This window comes from Amblyomma americanum, chromosome 1, assembly GCF_052857255.1.
Source record: "Amblyomma americanum isolate KBUSLIRL-KWMA chromosome 1, ASM5285725v1, whole genome shotgun sequence".
Classification (NCBI taxonomy): domain Eukaryota; kingdom Metazoa; phylum Arthropoda; class Arachnida; order Ixodida; family Ixodidae; genus Amblyomma; species Amblyomma americanum.
In genome coordinates this window covers 278,197,200-278,219,423 of record NC_135497.1, presented here as the reverse complement: position 1 = coordinate 278,219,423, position 22,224 = coordinate 278,197,200, and the positions used below count along the sequence as shown (strand labels likewise).

Genomic DNA, 22,224 nt, shown 5'->3' with positions numbered 1-22,224 from the left:
TAATATGAGATTTGTGAGATGAACACAAGAAAGAAATACTAAGGTTTTGTAGCCAGGTGTGGGCTAGTGGATAGCTTCCTATCAATTAGAACCACTCTTGGGATGTGCTGACCCCGAAGACCAGTAAAGCATTAAGACTGCATCAAAACACTGCCACGGATCTAACAGTCAACATAGCCAAGGTAATGAAGCAGATGGAATGGAGAACACTCGACGAATATTTAGAAATGCAAGGTGCATCTGCAGAAGCTCGGAGAAGCTTTAAAGCATAGCCACAGACAGTGACCAATTCTGCCACACTAGATACCAAACTGCAGTGCCGTAATGCTTTTGAATGTGTTGCATTGGCTGCTTTAAACAATGCAGAAAGGAAAAATAGTGGAATAACACCATTCCTACTTTGAGTTGATCAATACGGCCTCGTACTGTCACGAAGAAGAAGCTGGCAATGTCATGGGATGGAGCACTCGAGCTAAGCCAGCAGCCAATAAATCATCTCTTGTCCATCACTCATCGCACCTCATACTTCGGCTGGCCGCCACGTAAGATTTGGTGTGAGGTGTTGGGGAGTCATCAGCATCCTGCTCCTGGAGCTTCGGCATCCTGCGTCAGCCGTGGTCGTCGGCCGTGATATCTTGGCCTGCGTCGCCTGGCAGTGCCCCGCCATTCAGAAGAACCGACCTCGCCGTTGCTCCCCCCCGCCCAGACCACCTGACATGACGAACTGCACCCGACGCTAGGACCCGACCTACTAATCCCACTGGCCAGAGACACCGCTTACATATCAAGACACCGTTCCCCTGCCCATGCCGTTTGGCGCGTCCTGGGGCCTCGACCGTCGGCTCCTGGCAACTTGGGGCCCAGAAGCTTCGTGGACCATTTGGGGACTGCCCAGCAGTTTGCCCTTGCAGTTAGCTTTCCTGCAGTGCACCCTCCCACGGCTTCGCCTTAGAAGGGGCGTGCCACGTGACTTTCCCTGGTTAGTTACCTTAACTAACAAGAGAGGGCGCCACGAACGGCGTGATTTCTACGCGTGCGGGAGAGCGCATTCTCTTTTGCTGGGATCGTCGGCGCGAGTGAATGTGTCGCTTGTGGCTCCGCTCTTCGCCAGAGGTGCGAGGAAGTGGCGGGGAGACTTGCTCCCGTATCTCGTCCCATCCGGCTTCAGAGTATCCCTTGCACTAGCGTGGGCGAACATTCGCTCGTAACCTTGCTGGTGAGTCGGACGATCTCGATTCCTTAGCGTATTTTGTTGCTAGCTGGCGTTATTGTTGCTGTAGCAATAAATGCTTTGTTTGTGTCAGCCAGTGTGTCATTCCTTTGTTCCCGCGGAGCAAGGTCCGCCGTGGTCGGCATGCGCTCGGTAGCGTACGCGATCACGGGGTCGGGTCCGGGCGGCTTTGAACTGTGTCAGCCGAGATTAAGTGGGGAGAACGCATTTATCTCCCCTATTAAAACACCACAACCACGACTCACTTGCTCATTTCTCATTGTGGCGGCCAGCACTTCACCACACTGCCATTTCTGTTGTGCCATTGCTGAAGCCCATTGCCATTTCGCACGTCCCTTCATCGGTGTCTTCTTCTATTTACAATCGGGACGACTGCTCGGTGGCCCCGGATAGTGTCATGAAGAAGAAGAGCTGGCAGTGACGCGGGACAGAGAACTTGCGCTAGACCAGCAGTCATTAAATCATCACTTGTCCATCATTCATCACGCCTCATTCTTCGGCTGGCCGCCACGTAATACCACCCTTCGCTAGCCATCCTAGTTAGCTTAGTTGGTAGAGCAACTGCCCTGGACCGGCAGCGGTCCCGAGTTCAATCTCCAGACAGGGGCAAATTTTTTTCAATTGCGAAGCTTTGGAGAAAGCTGTATACCTCTCCTTTCAAGCCTTATGGATGCGCTCACGTGGATGATAATGAGTAACTACTACTCCCTAACTGACATCACAGATCACAACCATCAATGGTAAAAGGCAAAAAAGAATGAATAAGGAAAAGAATCATTACCAAAATACAGACCAACTCTCAGTGGTCATATTAAGAAAGTACTATTGTTTGTCTAGTGCCTTTATAATTAACTGAGACTAACCATCCAAAATTTCGAATAATAATTTCAAAGCCCATGTCCAAGTAAAAGATGCTGATCAAGATTGCGAACATTAAATGAATTGTTTTTTGCACACTACTATTGCATACTTTGTGCAATGTTAAGCACAGTTTTAAAGCAAAAGCTTTGCTAGCCTCGTCGAGCCAAGGTCATCGGCGCGGTACATTTGACCTTCAAGTGGAGAAGTGCAGGTGTGTCAGCCATGTGACGTACCATGTGACTCACCGCAGCTGCAGCCGCGCGCCACCGCCTCGCCAGCTGTGTCCACGTGACTAACCATGTGACTCGCCGTTCGCTTGAAAGGAAGACGGCGCCACTCTCGCGTGCACACACACTGCCACCTTGAAGTTTCTCGCTATGGATGAAGAGAGTCGGCCCAGACCGTCTACGCCATCGGGGCGGTCTCGTAGGTGTGACGAGCTGAGTCTGATCATCCAGCTGACGCTGCCCATCATATTAGATATTTAGCTAGAGGTAGGGAAGTTAAAGGTGCCAAGCTAGCGGCAGCTATCGATGAAGAACGGGAGCGTCGACTGTCTCAATGATGGTTGAAGGATGCCAAAAGGCGGCAGCGAAGAGCTTTGGAGGCAGCCGCTGCTGCTTCTGCCTCCGCCACGACTTCAGCTTCGGCGATGGACCAAGAGGTTGAGTCTAACCTGGCTTAGCAATGCAGCATAACCATGCATAACAAAGCTCTTGCTTGCATAACTGGGCTTAGTGGAGCTAAGCCGCAGCCATTTTTTGTGAAGTCTGAAAACCCACACCATTTGGCTTGCCTGTTACAGTATTATAACTGCTGGCATACAACTAGGTGTTGGACTTTTCGGTTTTTATTTTTTGAAAATTCGGCAGACCTTATTAAGTAATTATTTCAGAACGCAAGTTTCAGTTCTTTTCGGTGAATAATATTTTCGACAAATATATTATGAATGTATTTTCGACGAATGTATGAAGTATTACCGACTTCTTTCGGTGATTTAATGTGCAATCCTGTGCAGTCAGAGGTCCCTTAGAGTGATCTCGGCGTTTGTGTCACCACGGACAGTTTAACAGTAATTAACGTACAAATGATACACTTGAAGCTGTGCTTATAGAAGGAATTGCACTCATCATAAAAAAATTAATTCGAGTTAAATGACATAGCCGGCAGACAAAAACGCAAGTGGAAGTTTACTTCTAAGAACCAGGCTGAGATGTTACTGTTGGGCTGTCGCACTGAGATGTGCGAGAGGGCGGGGGATCCCATGGTGTGCATACTCATGGCAGCGATATAACAGCCGCTGAGTCATAACGCTAGAAATGCTGCTTTTTCGTGGCGCCCACACACAGTTTCGTTCGTGCTAATGTCCTAAATGTAGATGATAAAATTACTTAAACGAATATTGCTCTAAGCAGGTAACCATAGTGAACACAGTGCTTAGCTAGCAGGTGGCAAGGAACTAGTGCTTCCTGGTCTGCAGATCCATGTAAACTAGCAGAACAATACCTCGAATCACACATCTGCACTGCCTATCCAACAGCATCACATCAAGCCCCTGGCTTCCCTACTTGGTTAACTTTCAACTTTGGCTGAGTGCAACTCCTACTCAACACATGCCTTGCAAGCCAGAAATACTGACCACATATTTGATTAAAACCGAATTTTGAAAACTGAATTTGCCGTACTTTTACTGGTTCTTTTCGGTTTAAACTGAAAAGTCCAACCCCTATATACAACTAACAGTGCCACGAAAGAGAAATGGGGTGCCTATCATGATATTGGCTACTACGTTTATGCCAGCAACTGCCTTGATGTGAGACAACATACTGATAGAACAGCAGCTTGTTAGGATAATAAGCAGCAGTATGTAGACGCGAATCACAATCTACAGTGCATTCTTGATTTCCTGAGTCACTTAGAAGCAGCTGCCAGCACAAATTAAGCAGCCACTAACCTGTAACTTCCGCAAGACCAATAGGCCAAGCCAACACTGAGGTTAGTTAGTTCACTTGCAGTGTGTAATGTGTGAGGCCAGTGCCACTGAGGCTGAAACCTGCAAACAAAGCTACAAGCCATTTTTTAAGTATTAAGCTTTAGGAAAGTATGAAGAACAATGAAAGCACTGCGTGCATCAGATAATTCAGTTTCATTAAGCTTATTAAGCTTAAGGTGATTCAGACACCAAGCATTTCTGGAACACATCTGCTCACAACATACATTTGGTTACATCAATATGAGGTGCTTCAAATGTTCTTATGTTTACGCATGTTCAAATGCATATGCATGTTTATGCATGTTCCAATCAAGGTAATTACTGGTTCCGAAAAGTGGTTACATATGTGGAGTACACAGATAAGGGTTCCAAAGTCACCCTGACTGCACAGGAACCCTCAATTTATCAAAAGCAGGTACAGTGGATTAGTTAAAAAATATCAATTAACTAAACATAATCAAAACAGAGTCAAGCTTCACCACCAATGAGAATAGTAAAGCTACATGTATAAAGGCAAAAAAAATGCGAGAACATCAATCCAGAAACAGCAAGACTTTTAGCATATTCTTAAAAAGGTACAACAATTACATACAAAGTTTTCACTGAAAATGATAATGTACGCCAGAATAGAATGGCTGCAAAAGCATACATATTTGGAAGCAAAAAATTGTTTTTAGCTGCAAACATAGAATTCCAGTTTTCCAATATATTCACATCAATAAATTTGAAGTGTACGTAATGTCTCATTACCTTGAAACGTAATTGCTGGACGGTGGCAATGGCAAAGGCAATAATTTGATAAGATGTTATCATGGAGAAAGCAGTGAGTGTTAGAACAGAATGAACTGTGTGTGATAATGTGGAGATAATGTGGACAACAGTTTTATAAATGCTCTACAGATGAAATGTGAAAACAATGGGCATTTCGCCATGCAACAATGCCGTAAATGACTGTGTGAATGCATAACACAAGGACAAAAGCACACGAAGAAAAAAATATGAACGTGCTTTACCAAGTGCTCCAATGCCAAATGCAGATTTTTTTTTTCATATGAGCAATGCAGGCAAAAAAACTTATGAGTGTGATCAAAAATAATTCCAAAAAAACTGAATTAGTTGGATGCTGGTAAAATACCAAAGTGTAGAGTTAAAGCATATATGCATGGAAGGATCTTTTTATTTGGTTTGGTTTATTAGGGTTTGACGTCCCAAAGCGACTCAGGCTATGAGGGACGCCGCAGAGAAGGGCTCCGGAAATTTCGACTACCTGGGGTTCGCCTCTAGAATTTTGCCTCTATCGAAATACGACCGTCGCGGCCGGTATCGAACCCGCGTCTTTCGGGTCAACAGCTGAGCGCCATAACCACTGAGCCACCGTGACGGCGGAAGGATCTTTTGACTAGTTCAGAACCCCACTAACTTAGTCGTAGCATCATTAATAATTACCTGATCATCGTGACAACATTCGGTTGCCTTGGTCAGTACGATATTCAGTTTAAAACACAACAGCATCAATAAACTTAATGGATAAAAAGACAGTTGCATCACTGGCACATAAAACAACTAGAATAGCTCATATGACGCATCTGAAGCTATCGTGACATATGCTACTACAGGAAGTTTCCAGCGGTGGAGAGAGCATGTGGTATTTACAATGCTCTAGTCAGCTAACCTTCAATTTTGACTAGTTTGCATTGTATATTTTACAAATTTACTATACATACTTTAGTCAGTCCTCATGTGGAAAATCAAGTCATTAATTAACTTGAGGAGCACAATCATTTTCAGATACCAGCACATTTTTCGCACGGGTTATTCATGCAACACGCAACTCATTAGATTTATTACCAGTATATTATCTGCAACGGACTCTCGATTACAAGTTGACGCAGTGTTTCTTGATTTTTCCAAAACTTCTGAAAGCATTCCTTACCACAGGGGTCTAATCAAACTAACACACTTAAATATTCACCTAAATGTTCTTGCATGAATCAAAGAATTCCTTTCCAACAGAAAACAATTCACTTGTGCCAATGATTGTAACTCTTCTTCTGTCACCACAACATCTGCAGTCCCCCAGGGCAGTGTACTTGGTCCCCTGCTTTTTAAAATTTTTATTAACGATCCACCCGCCATCACGGTGGCTCAGTGGTTATGGTACTCAGCGGTCAAATTTCGATAGAGGCAAAATTCTAGAGGCCCGTGTACTGTGCGATGTCGGTGCACGTTAAAGAACCCCACCCAGGTAGTCGAAATTTCCGGAGCCCTTCACTACGGCGTCCCTCATAGCCCGAGTCACTTTGGGACGTTAAACATCCATAAACCAGAACCAAATTAATGATCTGCCCAAGTGTGTCTCGTCTCGAATTAGACTACTCGCAGATGACTGTTATATATCGTAGCATTACTAATGACACTGACTGCCATTCCCTTCAAACTGATCTTGATGCAGTGACTGCTCAGTGTTCCATCTGGAAAACGTCCCTAAATGCATCTAAAACAAAGCTAACATTTACCACCCGCTCCACTTGAATTCCCACAACCTACTTCCTTAATAGTGCTAGCGTAGAACTTATGACAACTTACAGGTATCTTGGAGTTTATCTACTTGGCATTACCATATTAACATAATCATAGCATCAGCTAATGGTGCACTCGGTCTTCTTACGTGCAACCTCAAGCAAGCGCCTTCACAGTTAAAAAAAAACTTGCTTATGTCACACTGATCCACTCGAAAATTGAATACGCTTCCGCCATATGGGATCCTGAACAAGCATACACCACAAACAACATCGAATCCCTGTAAAACCATGCTGTTCGCTTCATCTTTTCAGATTATTCATGCTTCATCAGTGTCACAACACTAAAGCGACGTGACGAGTTAGGTCACTATCACGTCGACACCATTTAACTCGCCTAACCTCATTACATAAACTGTATCATCATTCCATCCTCCAAGGTGGCTTCTTCTTGCCATCCCCTGCAGTCTTTCCCCGCTGTGACCACGATAACAAAGTCAAATGCATAATGTGCTGGTCATCAGTTTAGGTAAGATCATTCATTCCTCGCACAATAATAGATTGGAATAATCTGCCATCACACATTGCTACTGAGGTTAATCTACGACCTTTTCAAAATTTGCTGCAACAAAACTATGTGTGCCAGCTGATTTTGTATTGCATATTGTTATGTTATGTGCGTTATGCTATTTGAAGTACAAGAAAATTACTTTATTGAGATGAAATCGGCTTAAAAATGTCACTGATTTCACCTTGCAGAAAATTTTTCTTGCTGGCAACGATTTGCACCTGTATTTGTGCCAAAGTTGTGCTTTCACTGTACACGTTAGACAGCAAGGTCACCGCATTTAGTTGTAATACTTCCCACGCTTCTTTGCTTCCCACGGACCCGGCGGGGCCATGTTGTCCACAACCCTAGTGTGCACCACACCGCTCGTCAAACACACACAAAGATAAGGCACTTTTCGTTCAAAGCGGCGGTACCGCCGGACGCAATCACAAAACGGCGAACGGATGTAACTTCGTGAAGACTGAGCGCCACTCGTTTGACACGGTCAGAGAAACCCAGGTGACGAAATGGCGAATGGCGAACGTATGAGACCCGCCGCGGTGGCTCAGTGGTTAGGGCGCTCGGCTCTCGGCTACTGATCCGGAGTACCCGGGTTGGAACCCGACCGCGGTGGCCACGTTTCGATGGAGGCGAAACGCAAAGGCGCCCACGTGCTATGCGATGTCAGTCAGGTTAAAGATCCCCAGGTGGTCGAAATTAAATTATTCCCGAGCCCTCCATTACGGCACCTCTTTCTTCCTTTCTTCTCTCAATCCCTTCACGCCGAGATGTGAGATAGCTCCTGCACATTTCCTTCCCCCATCGATCGATCGGGTGGGCGGGCGGGTAGGTGGATGTATGGATGGATGGATGGATAAGGCTGAACCCTTTAGATCGGGCGGTGGCTCAAGCCGCCCAGCCATGACTTACGAAATTTTACTCATCTTGATTTTAGCCACCAATAAGATAACCTTCGCTTGGTTACTCTTACCCGCTTAAAATCTACTTTCCGTTCACTGTCCTCAAATCCCAATGCCTTGGATAAATCAGCCCCGCTACTTTCCACTGTAGGGTGAAGCCCGTTACAGAAAAGTATCAAGTGCTCAGCCGTTTCCTCATCCTCTCTGCACGCAACGCACAACGCGTCTATCTCGTGGTACCTGACTCTACATGTCTTAGTCCGCAAAACTCCCGTCCTGGCCTCAAACAACAAAGAGCTTCCCCTACAATTATATTTTCTTTGGCAATTTCCTGCTTAAATATCCTGTATGTTCCCAGTGCCGATTTCATCAGCATCCCTGTTTTCTACAGAGCTCTCTCTGTTTCTTTAACCTCTTTCTTAACCGATAATTGCTGATTTGCCCCCCTACTGCTGTCCAGATATTTGCTTGTCAATTTCCTAGTTCGCTGACGACGATGACATTCCGGCTGCCACCTCGAAGTGTCAGAGATCATAGGGACCTCTACTGGCAACAATGAGGTACTGAAAGTATGTCAAGCCAATCCAACTGCAGCGTAAATCCACCTCAATCCAAGATGGCGTTTTTTGCGCCGGCGAAAAGCCGATAATATGGCCGATTTTGGCCCGCAGGCGACTGAAATTAGTCCGAAAAATCGAACTTTTGGAATTTTGAAGTCCGAAATATCCGTAGCGAACATGTATGCGCTTCTATGGGGTGACTGACGGTGCCTCATCGAGGTCCAAAATATCCTACAAGTCCGAATTATTGGAGTCCAAATTACCCGCTGGCTACTGTATTTTGAGTGCTTATGCTGTCTTCTTGCAGTACATATTTGTGTCGCCTCCCCCTATTTAATACCCTCGCACGAGGGCCCTTAGGGGTATTATAAATAAATAAAAAGCTAATTAATTTTCGGGTGAATATATATTCACATACAAATGCTGATTTCTTCCAGTATTGTGTGTTGCATACTTTTTGGCACATCTACCACATTGACAAAATAAAGCAGCAACGGTTGCACTGCTCTGTTGAATAAAAGATTTAAATATCCATATCAATGAAATAATCACAAAACAAGCAGACATGATAAAAAATGACATGCTCTCTGCCAGCCTGGTTTAAAAAGTCTTTACAGCACAAAAATGGGAACAGCAAAATGACAGGAGAAAGAAAACGCACAATCGGCCCGAGTCGCTAAAAAGCTTGATTCTAGAGTTCACCCTGGTGGCCCTTCTTTTATCTATTACAATAAAAGCACACACATTACGTCACTATACCTGGAGGCTTCCAAGCCTAACGACAAGTGGGGGGAAAAGGTTGTAGACACTCACCCTGTATTTAGGCACTTCATCTTGGTGAGGGAAATGCTTGTTGGCAACATACAGGCTTACATACTTGCTGTTCATGCCCTCCTTATAAAGTGCCTCTGCAATCATAGAGCTGGCATAGTTCTTGCCACCACCTGTCCAGCCGTGGAATGATAACACCAGGGCTTTCTTGGGTGATGGGTTCTGAAAGTGGTCCTTAAGAGCCCGCACAACAGCACGATGCACTAGGGGCTGGCCGTGCAGCCGAAACTTGAGCGTGTTGTCCAAACCTGCAGATAGAGCAAAAGCTGTTCTCAACAGATGGCCACAAGACCATCAGCTTGCATTCTGCACTTAAAACTTCTGAGACTTTCACAACCAACATGAACATGAACCTTAGCTAGAGTTTCTAGTTAAGGTAAAGTTGTCCATGCATCTAATTAGCTCATCAGTAATAATATTTTTACATACTTCCAAATGCAGATGGACAGTGCCAGGCACAAAAACAGTGAACTGCCACCTTGTGATAGCAAGAACGGCAAGTATTAATAGCGTGGCTTCAGTTTTGTATTTGACTATACAGCATACTGTTTAGAGGCTTAGCTCTCACAAGAAAGGATACGCATTAGATTTGGGCAAAGATGGTATTTGTTTTATATGCCCTTTCCTCACTGACTATTGTGTCATTTTTCTGCATTTCGACTGGTTCCCTGTAACAAGGAAACATGCAGTTTTCCATTCCACACTGCACTTTTCAACCATCACGGACTTGCAGTTGAAGGGACACTGAGGAAAACATTATCAATTTATTGCTCGCGGTAAAAATTGATTCCCTGGCTCTTTCTGGCTATGTTAACGCTTGTCTGGCAGAAAGGGATGAATTTATCACTGAGAAAATCAGATTTCAAAATATTCACACTAGTTTTAAATGAAAAGGATGGGTTACTACCATACTGAAGTGCGTGGCGGTGTAACACAGCCTCTGGGAGCTGCGCCCAAAAACTGGTGTCGATGCACGCAGTTTACTTATGAAATCAGCCGGTGATGGTGACACCTCTAATTCGCTTTTTGGTCTTTGCAAGCTTATAAAACCTCCGTTTTTGGAGAGAGCGGCTTATGTGATTACAATGTGACAACCTATCGATACAGGCTAACTACTCTTTGTCCTCAGTGTCCCTTTAATATGTAAATCCCAGCAGTTGTAACCCATGCACGTACCAATACTTTGCAGCTACAACAGGGGATATGCGAAATTCCACAAGTGCGCTTTCCCAAGTAACAATGTTGCCCAAGACAGGATGGCAGAGTTCTGTATAAAAGAACTACGAAGGCCACAGGTAACATGCTAAGGGTGTGGATGGAATGTATGAAGCGTATTTTGGAAGAATCGAACAAAAAACTAGGCCTTCTTGCTTTGTTTCAGCTGGAAATGCATGGTTAGCCATCTTGCCTTGGGCAACATTGTGATGTGACAAAGCTCACTTGCAGAATTTTGCATCTCCCCTATTGGCCTGTGCAAAATTTGAAATTTGGCATCCTTGGTCTAAATTAAATTCTTAGCATTGAAATGTGCAGATCACTTGCTGCATTTATCATTAAAGAGTGATTATTCCATGCCTCAGTTAATCCTATTGGATGTTAAGCTGTATACCAGTGCCACAACATGGACTCAAGTAAAAAATGCATAAAGTGTGTGTTCCTTTTGTTTGTTTGCTTGTTTGTTTGCTTGTTTGTTTGTTTGTTTGTTTGTTTGTTTGTTTGTTTGTTTGTTTGTTTGTTTGTTTGTTTGTTTGTTTGTTTCATTTCAGCTCAACAGGACACCACATTATGAATAAATATGCACTACTGGGGACAAAAGTTTCCGGGATACGAGTTCTAGGAAAAACGTTTATTGCAGCTCCACCTCGCTACCCAGTCGCCTGATATTGTTACCAGAGGAAGTAGCATTTAGGCCCTTAATGCCTTCATACCATATCAGGCAAGTGGGTAGCGAGGTGGAGCTACAATAAACGTTTTTCCTAGAACTCGCATCCCGGAAACTTTTGTCCCCAGTAGTACAGTCATGGACAGAAGGATAGACCACAACTCTGGCAGTCAGAGAATTCTGACGCGCAAGAAGTAATGGATGTTTATGCATATACATAGTAATATTCACTTTTGCCTTCGTACATGAAGGCAGCAAACATTTATATTTCCCCTATGCAACGTGACAGAAGAGTTTGAATGCGGAAGCATGGGCCATATTATTCTGTCCGCGACTTTACCAGCAAAGCTAATGACAGCTGGGAGAGAAGTACAACTTGTTCTAACCTCAGTCATTTAGCCTAAAAAAAATTTGTCTATAGTGAAAAAAAAAAAAAACAGCACAGTGCAAATCTTCATAAAAACAAAGTAGATAAAATCACGAAAGGATAACGGTAGGCCACAGGAATTTAGTACAAGTTAAGTATCCGTGCAAAATAAACGCCACACTATCTTGCACTCCTACACATGATTTACCTTCAATATAAGTGCCCCAAGTGTCCTGAACAAAACTTTCACTGATTTGTAAGAACAGAATAGCGCAGAAAGAAACAGATGCATCAAATGGTTGAGAGCTGCACCGTTTGTTAAGTTTGACCAGTACAGTGTAAGTGACGCAAACAAACTTTGCCAGCAGATCCACACAAAAGCTGCAGTAATAAATTACCATTCATATAGCACCCATAACATAAACAATCATGAAGTCTGCATGATAAACTAGTGCTATCTAGGTTATGGTTCTGTGAATGATTTAATGAATACATAAATTATCGATAGATCGTCTTGAAATTACACTGAAATTCTACACACAACAAATTCTTTAACTTGTACCACTACATATGTTCCTGGGTCAAGTATGCCACTAGAAATTGGTACAATTGAAATTATAGCAAACTGGAGGCTAACACTGAACAGCAAGACAGCAACAGATATTACTCTAGCAGCTGTTGAAGGTGGCTGAAAATTAGTATCAAGTCTCCATCCTTTATCTGTCCTTGTTTTCCGACCTCTATGTGCCTAACAGTATTTTTTTTTAAGACCACTCACTGCTACAAGTCGACATTATTGCAGACAGCAGAGCCAGGTATGCAATTTGACCCAGCCAGTGCTGATAAGGGCAGCAAGAAATATGTATGCAAGAGCTAATTCAGGTGTAGTAGAACTTGCAGGCGGTACCAAAAGTTCTTGCACCAAGTGCCTGTCGGCAAATGGTGGGGGGGGGGCTAAGGGGGCTGCAGCCCAAGGCCTCACCTCGGACAGTAGGAGAAGGGGGCCCATTCATTCTAACCTGCTTAGTGCATGGAACCATGTGCAACGGAACTTTGAGCAACATGTATGAAGCGAGAAAATCAGAACAAGCAGACGGGGCCCCCTGCCTAATGTAACAGCATGCGTTTAGCCTGATCATTTGGGTAGAGCTTGTCGAGCTGAAAAACAGGAATCACCCGTCACCCCGGCGGGGCCCTCTTTCTTACGAAGCGAGGTGCGTTTTCTTGGAAGAGTTTTCGTGGTTTCCTGTCAGTCCGTCTCTCCAGTGGTGTCTGGAGAGGAGGGGCAAGGGGGAAACACCTAAAACATGTAATGTTGGATGAGGACCTAAATCTTTCTTGCCCCTCGTCACCACCACGCCACCCTCCACCTCTTAAATAGTTCCGCCGCTGTCCTTCTCATGGAAAGGATGTGCTGCAATACCCAACAGTGCTTCCCATTCGACTTTTCTTTACCAGGATGGTAATTTGGGCAGGGGAGGTTGAGTCCGATAGCAGATGATGATGAGTCTGATGGCAGAGTCTAGGCAGGAAAGGAAAGAAGACGCCACACGTGCTTTTGTCCGCGTGCCGTGGGGCATGGAAAGTTCACTGTTCGGGCTAGGGTTGTGGAAGAGTGAAGGGGGAAGTTGGAGAGCTGGACACAAAGACCTGTCTCCAGGGCCCATTCCCGCCTAGTGGCTGTGCACCCTCGCGCACGCTCGATGGAAAAAGTAGGTCAGACTGGCCACCGAACTTTCCAGAAAGAAGCAGGAAAAGATGACTCAAAGGCGACGGAGGGCGCTAACTTTGCCCGCACTAGGAGTCGCCCTCTCCCCTTCGTTCTTGCGCCACAGCGTCGACGGGGCAAAAAAAAAATCGAGAACGTCAAAGAACAGCCGATTGCTCCTAGCCAAGAGGAAGACGAGACAGGAACGGGAGAAGGAGTAAGTTTGTACAGAGAAGGAGGGAATTTGTACAAGGAACTGTATGTGTATGTGAACGCCTGCTTTGGCGCTAGTAACAGACAGACGCGGCGCGCGTCTATGAAAGGAAGTTGATCGCGGGCTGCGATTCAGCCCAGAGTTGCCGGTTAAGCTTGCATAAGCCCGCCCGCTAAGGATCTCCCGGGGGACGCACCACTCTCGGCCAGCCACGGACCATCCAGGCAGCGTGCGCCAGCCATCGGGACGGCCACCTTTGGACACCTGCGGTCGCGTCGGACTGACGAAGTGCATGGTGCGGTGAACAATTAGCATCCATTCATGCGAAAATGCTCGGTCGGAAACATCAAAGTGGTGCGTCTAAACGAAAGGCAAAGTTAGAAAGAGAAGAGCGTGAAAAGAAGCTACCAAAGATGACAAAGTACCCACTGAATGCAGCTTCTGCGGAGCAGTATGATCGATCTACCCAGAGTCCGTGTCAAACTCCCAATAGTACCGACTGTGCTTCTGTAGAGCTTGCCAACTCCATCACCACGGCTTCCTGGCAAGAAGCAAGGTTTGACTCATATTGGTTGCCTGGATCCTGTGAAAACGGTGCCAACCTTGGTCGTCCATATTTCTGAGCAATCGACGCTAACCGAGCCCTGTCCTGTTCCTGAGTCAGCAACGTCTATGCTACTCGGCCGGGCCCCTGCCACAGAGCTCCAGGTGTCCTGTCCGCCATGCCTGATTTCTACTACTGCTGATCAACAGGTACCAAACCTCCTCGATGAGCCTCCTTCTACTGACGAGTGCCAGGAAACAACATACCAAGAACCGACTCACTTGTTTCCTTTTAGTTTGGCTTCAAATAATCATGTTCCCACCCACAATGTGTGCCTCGAGAGGACAAATGAGACGGCTTCTCGTTGCGGCAACAAAGAAGTACAGACAATCCCGCAGCAAGAGGTACGTTGCGAGATTCTCCGAAGTGACCCTGCTAAGTGGCCGGACATTATTACTGACAGCTTTTGGAGTGTATGCCTTGAGAAAGGGCCATTGTATTTTCAAAATCGGGCAGAAAATTTTCCGTCTTCCGAAAGGCAATACAAAACTCAGAAATGCTATATGTCACCTCATCTTTTCGTGCGAAAGGCTGTAAATGGGGAGGTGTACAAGCGACACTGGTTAATGTACTCGGAGTCCAAAGGTTCCGTTTACTGCTTCATGTGCAAACTATTTTCGATTTCAAGCAACCCCAGTGCTTTCACCACGCACGGCTTTTCTGACTGGAAAAGAGCAGAAGAAAAGGTTTGCGCACATGAAAATAGCGTCGAGCACCGGAACTGTGTGGCAGCATGGCTCACCGCTCTAACTCGAGCAGCACAATGGGCCTTTTTCATGGTGGCACTCTGCGCATGCGCACGCAGTACATTGCAGGAAACGTGCGACCACCATGTTTTCTGGTGGTTCGTCGGCCAGTTGAGCAGTGCAGTGCGGCCGGTTGCGTCACGCGCTTCGCTGCTGCGTAGCTGTCGCCAGCTCTGCGTTTTGCGTGCCTGCTGAAATCGCTGGTGGGGTGCCTCCACAATGCGCCGCAGTGGGATGCTTTAATTCTAGCAAAACCCAGGAAAATTAAAATTGTTTAGATTCCCTGCAGCATCCCAGCATGAAGCCAAAAGAGCAGAGTGGGCGCAGGCAATGTGCCGTGTGAATGTTGATGGATCTCCGTGGCAGCCAACAGCCAACTCGCGTGTCTGCAGCGATGACTCTGTGTCAGGTAAAAACTCCTTTTCTTCGTTCTTGCACTCTATTTTCTAAGAAGCTGTAGCGCGAAGCGCAAGGTGCGACGCCTCTGTTGTTCATTTGCTAGCGTAGCAGAAGTGGCTGCACGAAAAAATAAGCGGAAATTGCGCGGGACTGTCTGCTAGCACCCCGGACATTATAATAACTTCAGTAGAACTTGTCGGGCTGGTTGGTTTATATAGATGCAAAGATCTGCACGAACGACACACGGACGGCGCTCTTCGCCATCCGTGACTCGATCGCGCAGTTCTTTCATTGCAACTGTAATATCAGTGCCGCATGCGAGTAGAAGGGAGCCTAAAAGATAGGGTGAAAGGTAAAAAAAATGTAGTACGCCTACGGGAACGTGCGCGCGCCGTGGCACGGCCAGTCCTGAGGGGAGTGTGCGACCACAGTGTTCGCCGAAACGATGATGGCTCGAGAATGCTGGATACCTTTCGCTTAAGAGCAACTCTTCTGCGAAAGCGGTCGCCTCGACATAATTTGCTGCAGTGGACTGTGCCCATTTCAGACCATCTCAGTGGAGTGGACTATGTGAATGCGAGTTGACGGCTTCTTCAGCGGAACTCTCGTGCGCTCGCCAGCCAGCCAAATACGCCAGTCAGTAAGCCGCTCGGTGCCTCCGCAGCACTGTAACACACTGTGAGATTGTCTGCGCATCATCAACAGCCCTGGCAGTGCCTTGTTATCAAACAATGAGCACGCTTGACTAGGTATCTCAACCGGGCTTTCAATCCATTTGCTTCCCGTTTGTTATTCCTGAAACTGCAGTGATTAGAGTAACGATCGAGAGTGCACAGTTCTGAAAAAGGTCAGGTTGGCGTGCATTTCCCTTACATTTTATTTTTTTTACAGGGGTGCCTTCTCATTTCGTGGACCATCCGGATTACGTGCCTTCGATCTTCGAACACAAGAATGATAGCCGCATCGGGGCTGTCGTCCGCTCTCTCCGTATCCAGCTAGCCCTCGGACGAGTGCTGACGAACGCAACATTCAATGCGGCGAATGTATTTCTCCTCTTTGAAAGCCCATTATTACCGCAGCTGTTGGTTCGGTGCGCCACAGTGCATGTAGATCGCATTCTCACTAACCGGCGGCACAGAAGTCTGATCGTTGGTCCACTGCTTGCTCGCATCCAAAAATTACACTAAATCCATCGGCGAAAACATTGTCATCTCAACAGAAAGAAATTATTCAGAGCAATAAAGGCAAAAGCATACTGAAACGTAACAGCGACGTTCGGATGAGCACGAAAACTTCAGCAAATGATCAACCAACCAAACTGACTGCGGCTGACCGCGACGCGAACCGACCGACCGACCGAACCACCAGTTGTGATTCCCCGGCCGCGGCTAGGGGCGCTCCCCCAACGTGAAAAAGGCCCATTGACAAGGAACTGGTTAAGCATCTTGTCACTGAGACCGCTTACTGGATAGAGGTGTTGAAGCACGTAGTCGTTGTAGTTAAGCTTCTAGCTGAGCGCAACCTAGCATTTAAGGGCAGTGAGGAGATTTTTGGTCCACCGAGAAATGACAATTACATGGGAGTGCTTGAGACCATTGCCAAGTTTGATCCCTTTCTAGAGGAGCACATCAAACGCTGCGGGAACAAAGGAAAAGGTCACCCGTCGTATCTGTCAAAAACCATTTGTGATGAATTCATCGAGCATACGGCAAAGGCTGTCAAGGAACGTCTCATTGACGAAGTGAAACGCGCAAAATACTTCTCTTTAATTGTTGATTCGACTCCAGACCTCACTCACACTGATCAGCTGTCAGTTGTTTTACGATACTATTTAAATGGGAAATTGTACGAACGCTTTCTAGGATTTGTTCTAATCGAATCGCATACCGGCTTGTATCTTTTCGATACCGTGATGTCCCTCTTGACGACCAATGGCATCTCAATTGGTGATTGTAGGGGTCAAGGTTATGATAATGCGAGTAATATGTCAGGAAAATACAAAGGACTGCAAGCTCAAATCAAACACCTGAACGAATTGGTAGTCTACGTCCCGTGTGTTGGTCATTCACTAACTTAGTTGGCGCATGTAGCGTTGACAGTTGCCTTGAGGCAGTCAAATTTTTCACTGTAATTTAGAGACTGTATGTGTCCTTTGCTGCATCACCTAAGCAATGGAGGTATCTTTTGGACAGCATGGGCGGAACTGGCCAGCAGCTTGTTTTGAAAAGTCTCTCTGGGACCAGGTGGTCAAGACACGCTGAATCATGCAAGGCCATTCTGAAAAATTTCAATGCAGTCTTGTGTTGCCTTGAAGCTATATCAAAGAACGAGGAAGAAAACGGTGACTCTAGGAACGAAGCGCACTCTCTCTTCAAACTAGAGACTACATTCATGGCGATTTTCTGGAGTGAAATCTTGGAGCGCTTTGACAAAACGAGCGCAGCACTTCAGAAACTAGGCCTAGACATTCAACTGCTGTAGACCTGCTGAGCTCTCTAGAAGGAATGCATCTTGAAACTGCGCAAAAAAGACAAGGGACGAGGAAGAAACTAACAGGCAGAGCGTGGAACCTCGTCCCTTGTCTTTTTTGCGCGGTTTCAAGATGCATTCTACTAATAGTCACCAACTACCAGTCTCTCTCTATTATACACTTCAGAAGGCTTTGTTAATTCTTTGCGACCTCTCTTTGATACCTTCAAAGAGAGAGAACGCACACTAAGTACCAATCAATGTTATCAGGATGACGGCAAACGCATCGTTTTGAGTAAGCACCCAGACGGAAAAGGCGATAGTGCGCTACAAGGTAGAAAAAAGTTTATCGTAGAGACCTACAATGTTGTACTTGACAGTCTAGGCTCTGCTTTGCGAGTGCAAAAGGCTGCCTACACTGAACTCTACGAAAGGTTCGGATTCTTAAAATTGCTGACAGAAGTTGGGAGCGAGGCCTCTCTGGCACAGCAGGCTGAGAAGTTGGTGAAAACCTACAAAAATGATTTGGAGCCAGCATTTTCCGCTGAAATCGTTCAGTTTGCGAACTTTCTGCACAACTCTGTGTGCCAGGACACGATTCCCCTAGGAATAATGAAGTTGCCGCACGAAAGAAAGCTTATTGATGTGTTTCCGAACCTTTCTATTGCTTTGTGAATGTACTTAAGCATACCCGTGGCAAACTGTGAGACCAAACGATCGTTTTCCAAGTTGTCGCTGATAAAAAATCGCCTTCATTCGAGCATCCTTGATGACAAGGTGAACTCGCTTGCTATCATGTCCATTGAAAGTGACCTCCTCTGCGATCTATCCTTGGAACAGACTACATCTGATTCCGCCAAAGCGAAGGCGTGAAAGATGCCATTTTAAAAGAGGACTGTTTGCGCTATACATGAATAGTTCCAATAAGTTGGTTGTGTCGCCTCTCAGCATCCACGTTGCCAATGAAACGCTGAGCAGTGTAATTCAAGATATGCAGATCTTCGTTGTTCATCTCTTGTTTGTTCTTCTTGTGATATTTAGCGTGCTTATAAAGAACTGTATTTTTGCTGTTTTCGATAGTGCCACATTTATTTGGTGTCGTCCTTGCTTGTCTTACCTTTAACGAAAATATTTTCAAATAATGTTTTGTAATTAAAGTTGGTAATTTTCATCTGTATTCTAGTGCATTTTTATGGTATTTGTATTGCCTTAAGTGTTGTATATATCTATTGCACATTTATAGAGTAACGTGTATAACGATTACTGCAGTCTGATGCTTGATTTTTAATAAAGAATGTTTTGGATACAACCATGCGTCTCCTCACGGGATTAAACTTAGTGATGCAATCAAAGCCTAGCTTCAGAAGTAGTGATGCAATCAAAGCCTAGCTTCAGAAGGATCGACATCTGAGCTGTGTTGTCTTTCCTACGTTCTTGTTTGTCTTGAGTGCACTAAACTTTTCCTTAAAGCCTAGGTTTTGCTGAAAACGGAATGCAGATTAATGACAAAGTGAACATATGTGTTGTTGTTTACAACAGCATGCGTTTCAAGCAAGTTTTGTTGTTTTCCTTATAATAATAAAATAACAATAATCCCGTTGATCGCACTTCATTCTTTTTAATTTGGTGGAATTAAAATGAAACATGGCATATTTCCAGTAGCGTAGCAGGTGACGGGGGGGTCAGTACAGGGAAAGGGGGCCTGCATGCACATTAGTCCAGGGCCCCCACTTTTCTTAATCCGGCCCTGCTTGTGAGCACAGTCCATCTCACACTGCGATAAACAGCTGTTCGGAATCCCTGGTAGAGGCATGCATTCACAGTTCCAAGCACTATTCTAAGAGATCCTAAAAATATACTGAGCTTAAGTCATCCACTTCTAGCACTTGGCTATGGTCCAAAATAATGTAAGCTGGTGGCAGTTTACCTGGAAGCGTTCACTCAACACACTTTCTGTCAACAAAAAACCAGAATAAACATCTACGAAGAAAAATCAATTTTCCCTACCATGTGCCGGTACCAACCAGTGTAATTATTTTAGACATTATTGATGATGCACATTATGCTGTTCCCACCCCACCCATTTCATATGCAAATCTTTCACTTTTCCTCGTTCCTTGTCAAGACACAGATATTACTGGACTCACATACATACTTGTACACAATGTTCATCGAGCAAGCAATTTGGCATGCAGAAAACTGATGGCTTATACTTGGGGAGTAACCAAAGATTATAGCATGCATTACAACATGGGCACTTTTCTTGAAACTAATGTTCATGTTTCATGTTTACAGGCACAAGGTGCAATGTCTAAGGTAATGTGATGTGCTTATGAAGGAGATAGCCTAACCAAAACTGATGGTAATACATGCATCAAGTAGCTTAAACAGGTATTAAAGGGTGAGCACCTGCACCCAAGCCACAAAACTCTTCACATTCAAGCTACCAATAACAATACTATCTTCTCAGCTTCATGTAGTACTATGGGAAAGTACAGGGCATACTGAGCTGCAAGAAGCTGAATAAGATGTAGTTCCATGCTTCGCTCTGCTTTTACACAGCACATAGACTGTTTTGGTGTAGCCAGGCTCTGCAGGTATATCTGAATACTTCATAATAAAAGGTAGTCACTTGCTGCACATCCAACATGTGAAGACAACGCTATTTTTTTTTCAACACTCCATGGTGTCACTGTGCATTTGTTTTATAGGTTGCCTGACACAATTCATAGTTTGGCTACACTGCACAAACATTCAGAGATGGAAGGCAGTCGAAACAACTACCACAAATAGTTTTTACTTGAAGGTGGATACCTATGCACAAAAGTTTGGTAAACCTGCACATACACTTGGCGAATGACAATTCGAAAGGCATGCTGCAGATGTGAGATTAGGAAAGCAGTTCTCAGCGCTACTAGCAGCTGTGTAAAACTAAAGCACAATGCAGGTTTCTGCATGAATATTGCCCCAAAAAATGTCAAGCTGATGATGCTTTAAATGTCTGGTAACTCATCAAACGTTTTCAGATGCACACGCATTTACGCACCAGCTGCAAACATGTGCGCGGAAGTGCAAATGTATATGACCGCTCTCCCTTTTGCCGTATGTAGTACGCACATTTCGTAATGTACGTACCAATTTAATGTTTCTACGTCAAAGCAACAGCCAGCTTACCAGCCTTAAGCTGCTTTCGTCTGTCGCGCAACCAATAGCTTTCAGCGGCTTCTAGACAATCTCCCAATCTAAGAAAGCACGCGGATAGGATACCGATGAAAAACGCTTTGGTCAAACTAGACGAGTAGGTAATCGCCAGAAGCTGTTATCTTAAGACCATTTTCTCTCTCAACAAATCTCCAAATCAACCCGCTGGTAAGTCCGCTTAAAATGCAAATAAAGGCGGCACCTGCAAACTCGCTTCCTTAAATAGAAACCACGATAATGCTTAGCCAGCCATGCACGAATTTAAAGTTTGCAACAAGAGAATAGCTGAGATGAAACATGAACTTCAAACACGCAAATTAACACAGAAAAACAGTTATCACAAGCATCGCACCTTTGACGTTGTCAGTCACCCAGGGGGCGGCGCAGCACTCCGAAGTTTTGCATTTAAGCGCGTTCCAACCGGCGTACATTACCGATACGCCTAAACCAGCACCCACTGCTATTGCTGTGGACACTGTAACTGGTTCTAGGCTTTCGCACCGTCGTCCTAGACTGAACCAAATGCAGATAAGAAATATATACACATAATATTCACGATAAAATTTCATTATGACTGTCGTTTCGTTAAAACTCTGCACGATGATAAAATAGACGCTGTATTCAACCTTAACGCTGTCCGCACCGACTAGGAAGCAGCCATGCTGAAGAACGAAACTTGATAACTACGCAGCGTTGCCAACAAGCTGCTTGCTAAAACGCGTTGTGAGAGGAAAATAGAACTCGCAGGGTTCATCGGTTCATCTATGATTCATCTATGTACCTGATAAACTACTTCGCTAGCACCAATGCTTTTGCTAGTGCATTAGAGCTTCACTTGTTTTACAACGTGCAGTCAAGTGGGTGCACCTGACTGCACCTTAGAAGCAATTTTCTTCCTTTTAGTAGCCTGTAAGCGAATAAATCTACTGCTGTGAATTTATTTACTTTTTTTTACAAAGCTTGTTCCTTTTAGTTCTGTCCATCGTTGCTTGAAATGGGGTCCACATAACTTTAGTAGGCGACATGGCTGTTACTGCTGTTAACTAGAGGGTAAGCTGGCAGCGCGGCACCTGAGCCACCATGGGCGCTCAAAGCATCATGGGGCGGTGAGCTACTTGGTGCGGGACAGTCGCTTTTCTTCAAGAACAGAGAGTGGCGTTACTAATATA

At 45.1% G+C, this 22,224-nt stretch overlaps 1 protein-coding gene across 1 annotated transcript in view; it reads right to left on the bottom strand.

The window, feature by feature from the left end:
* Positions 1-21,935, bottom strand: part of LOC144115152 (torsin-1A-like) — a 41,958-nt gene extending 20,023 nt beyond the window's left edge. Inside the window, exons 1-2 of the mRNA XM_077649329.1 lie at positions 21,408-21,935; positions 9,448-9,713 (exon numbers count right to left, since the gene is read on the bottom strand). Of these exons, the coding sequence (XP_077505455.1) occupies positions 9,448-9,713; positions 21,408-21,624 (483 nt within the window). The 5' untranslated portion in view covers positions 21,625-21,935. The remainder of the gene's footprint in view (positions 1-9,447; positions 9,714-21,407) is intronic.
* Positions 21,936-22,224: the final 289 nt, after the last annotated feature.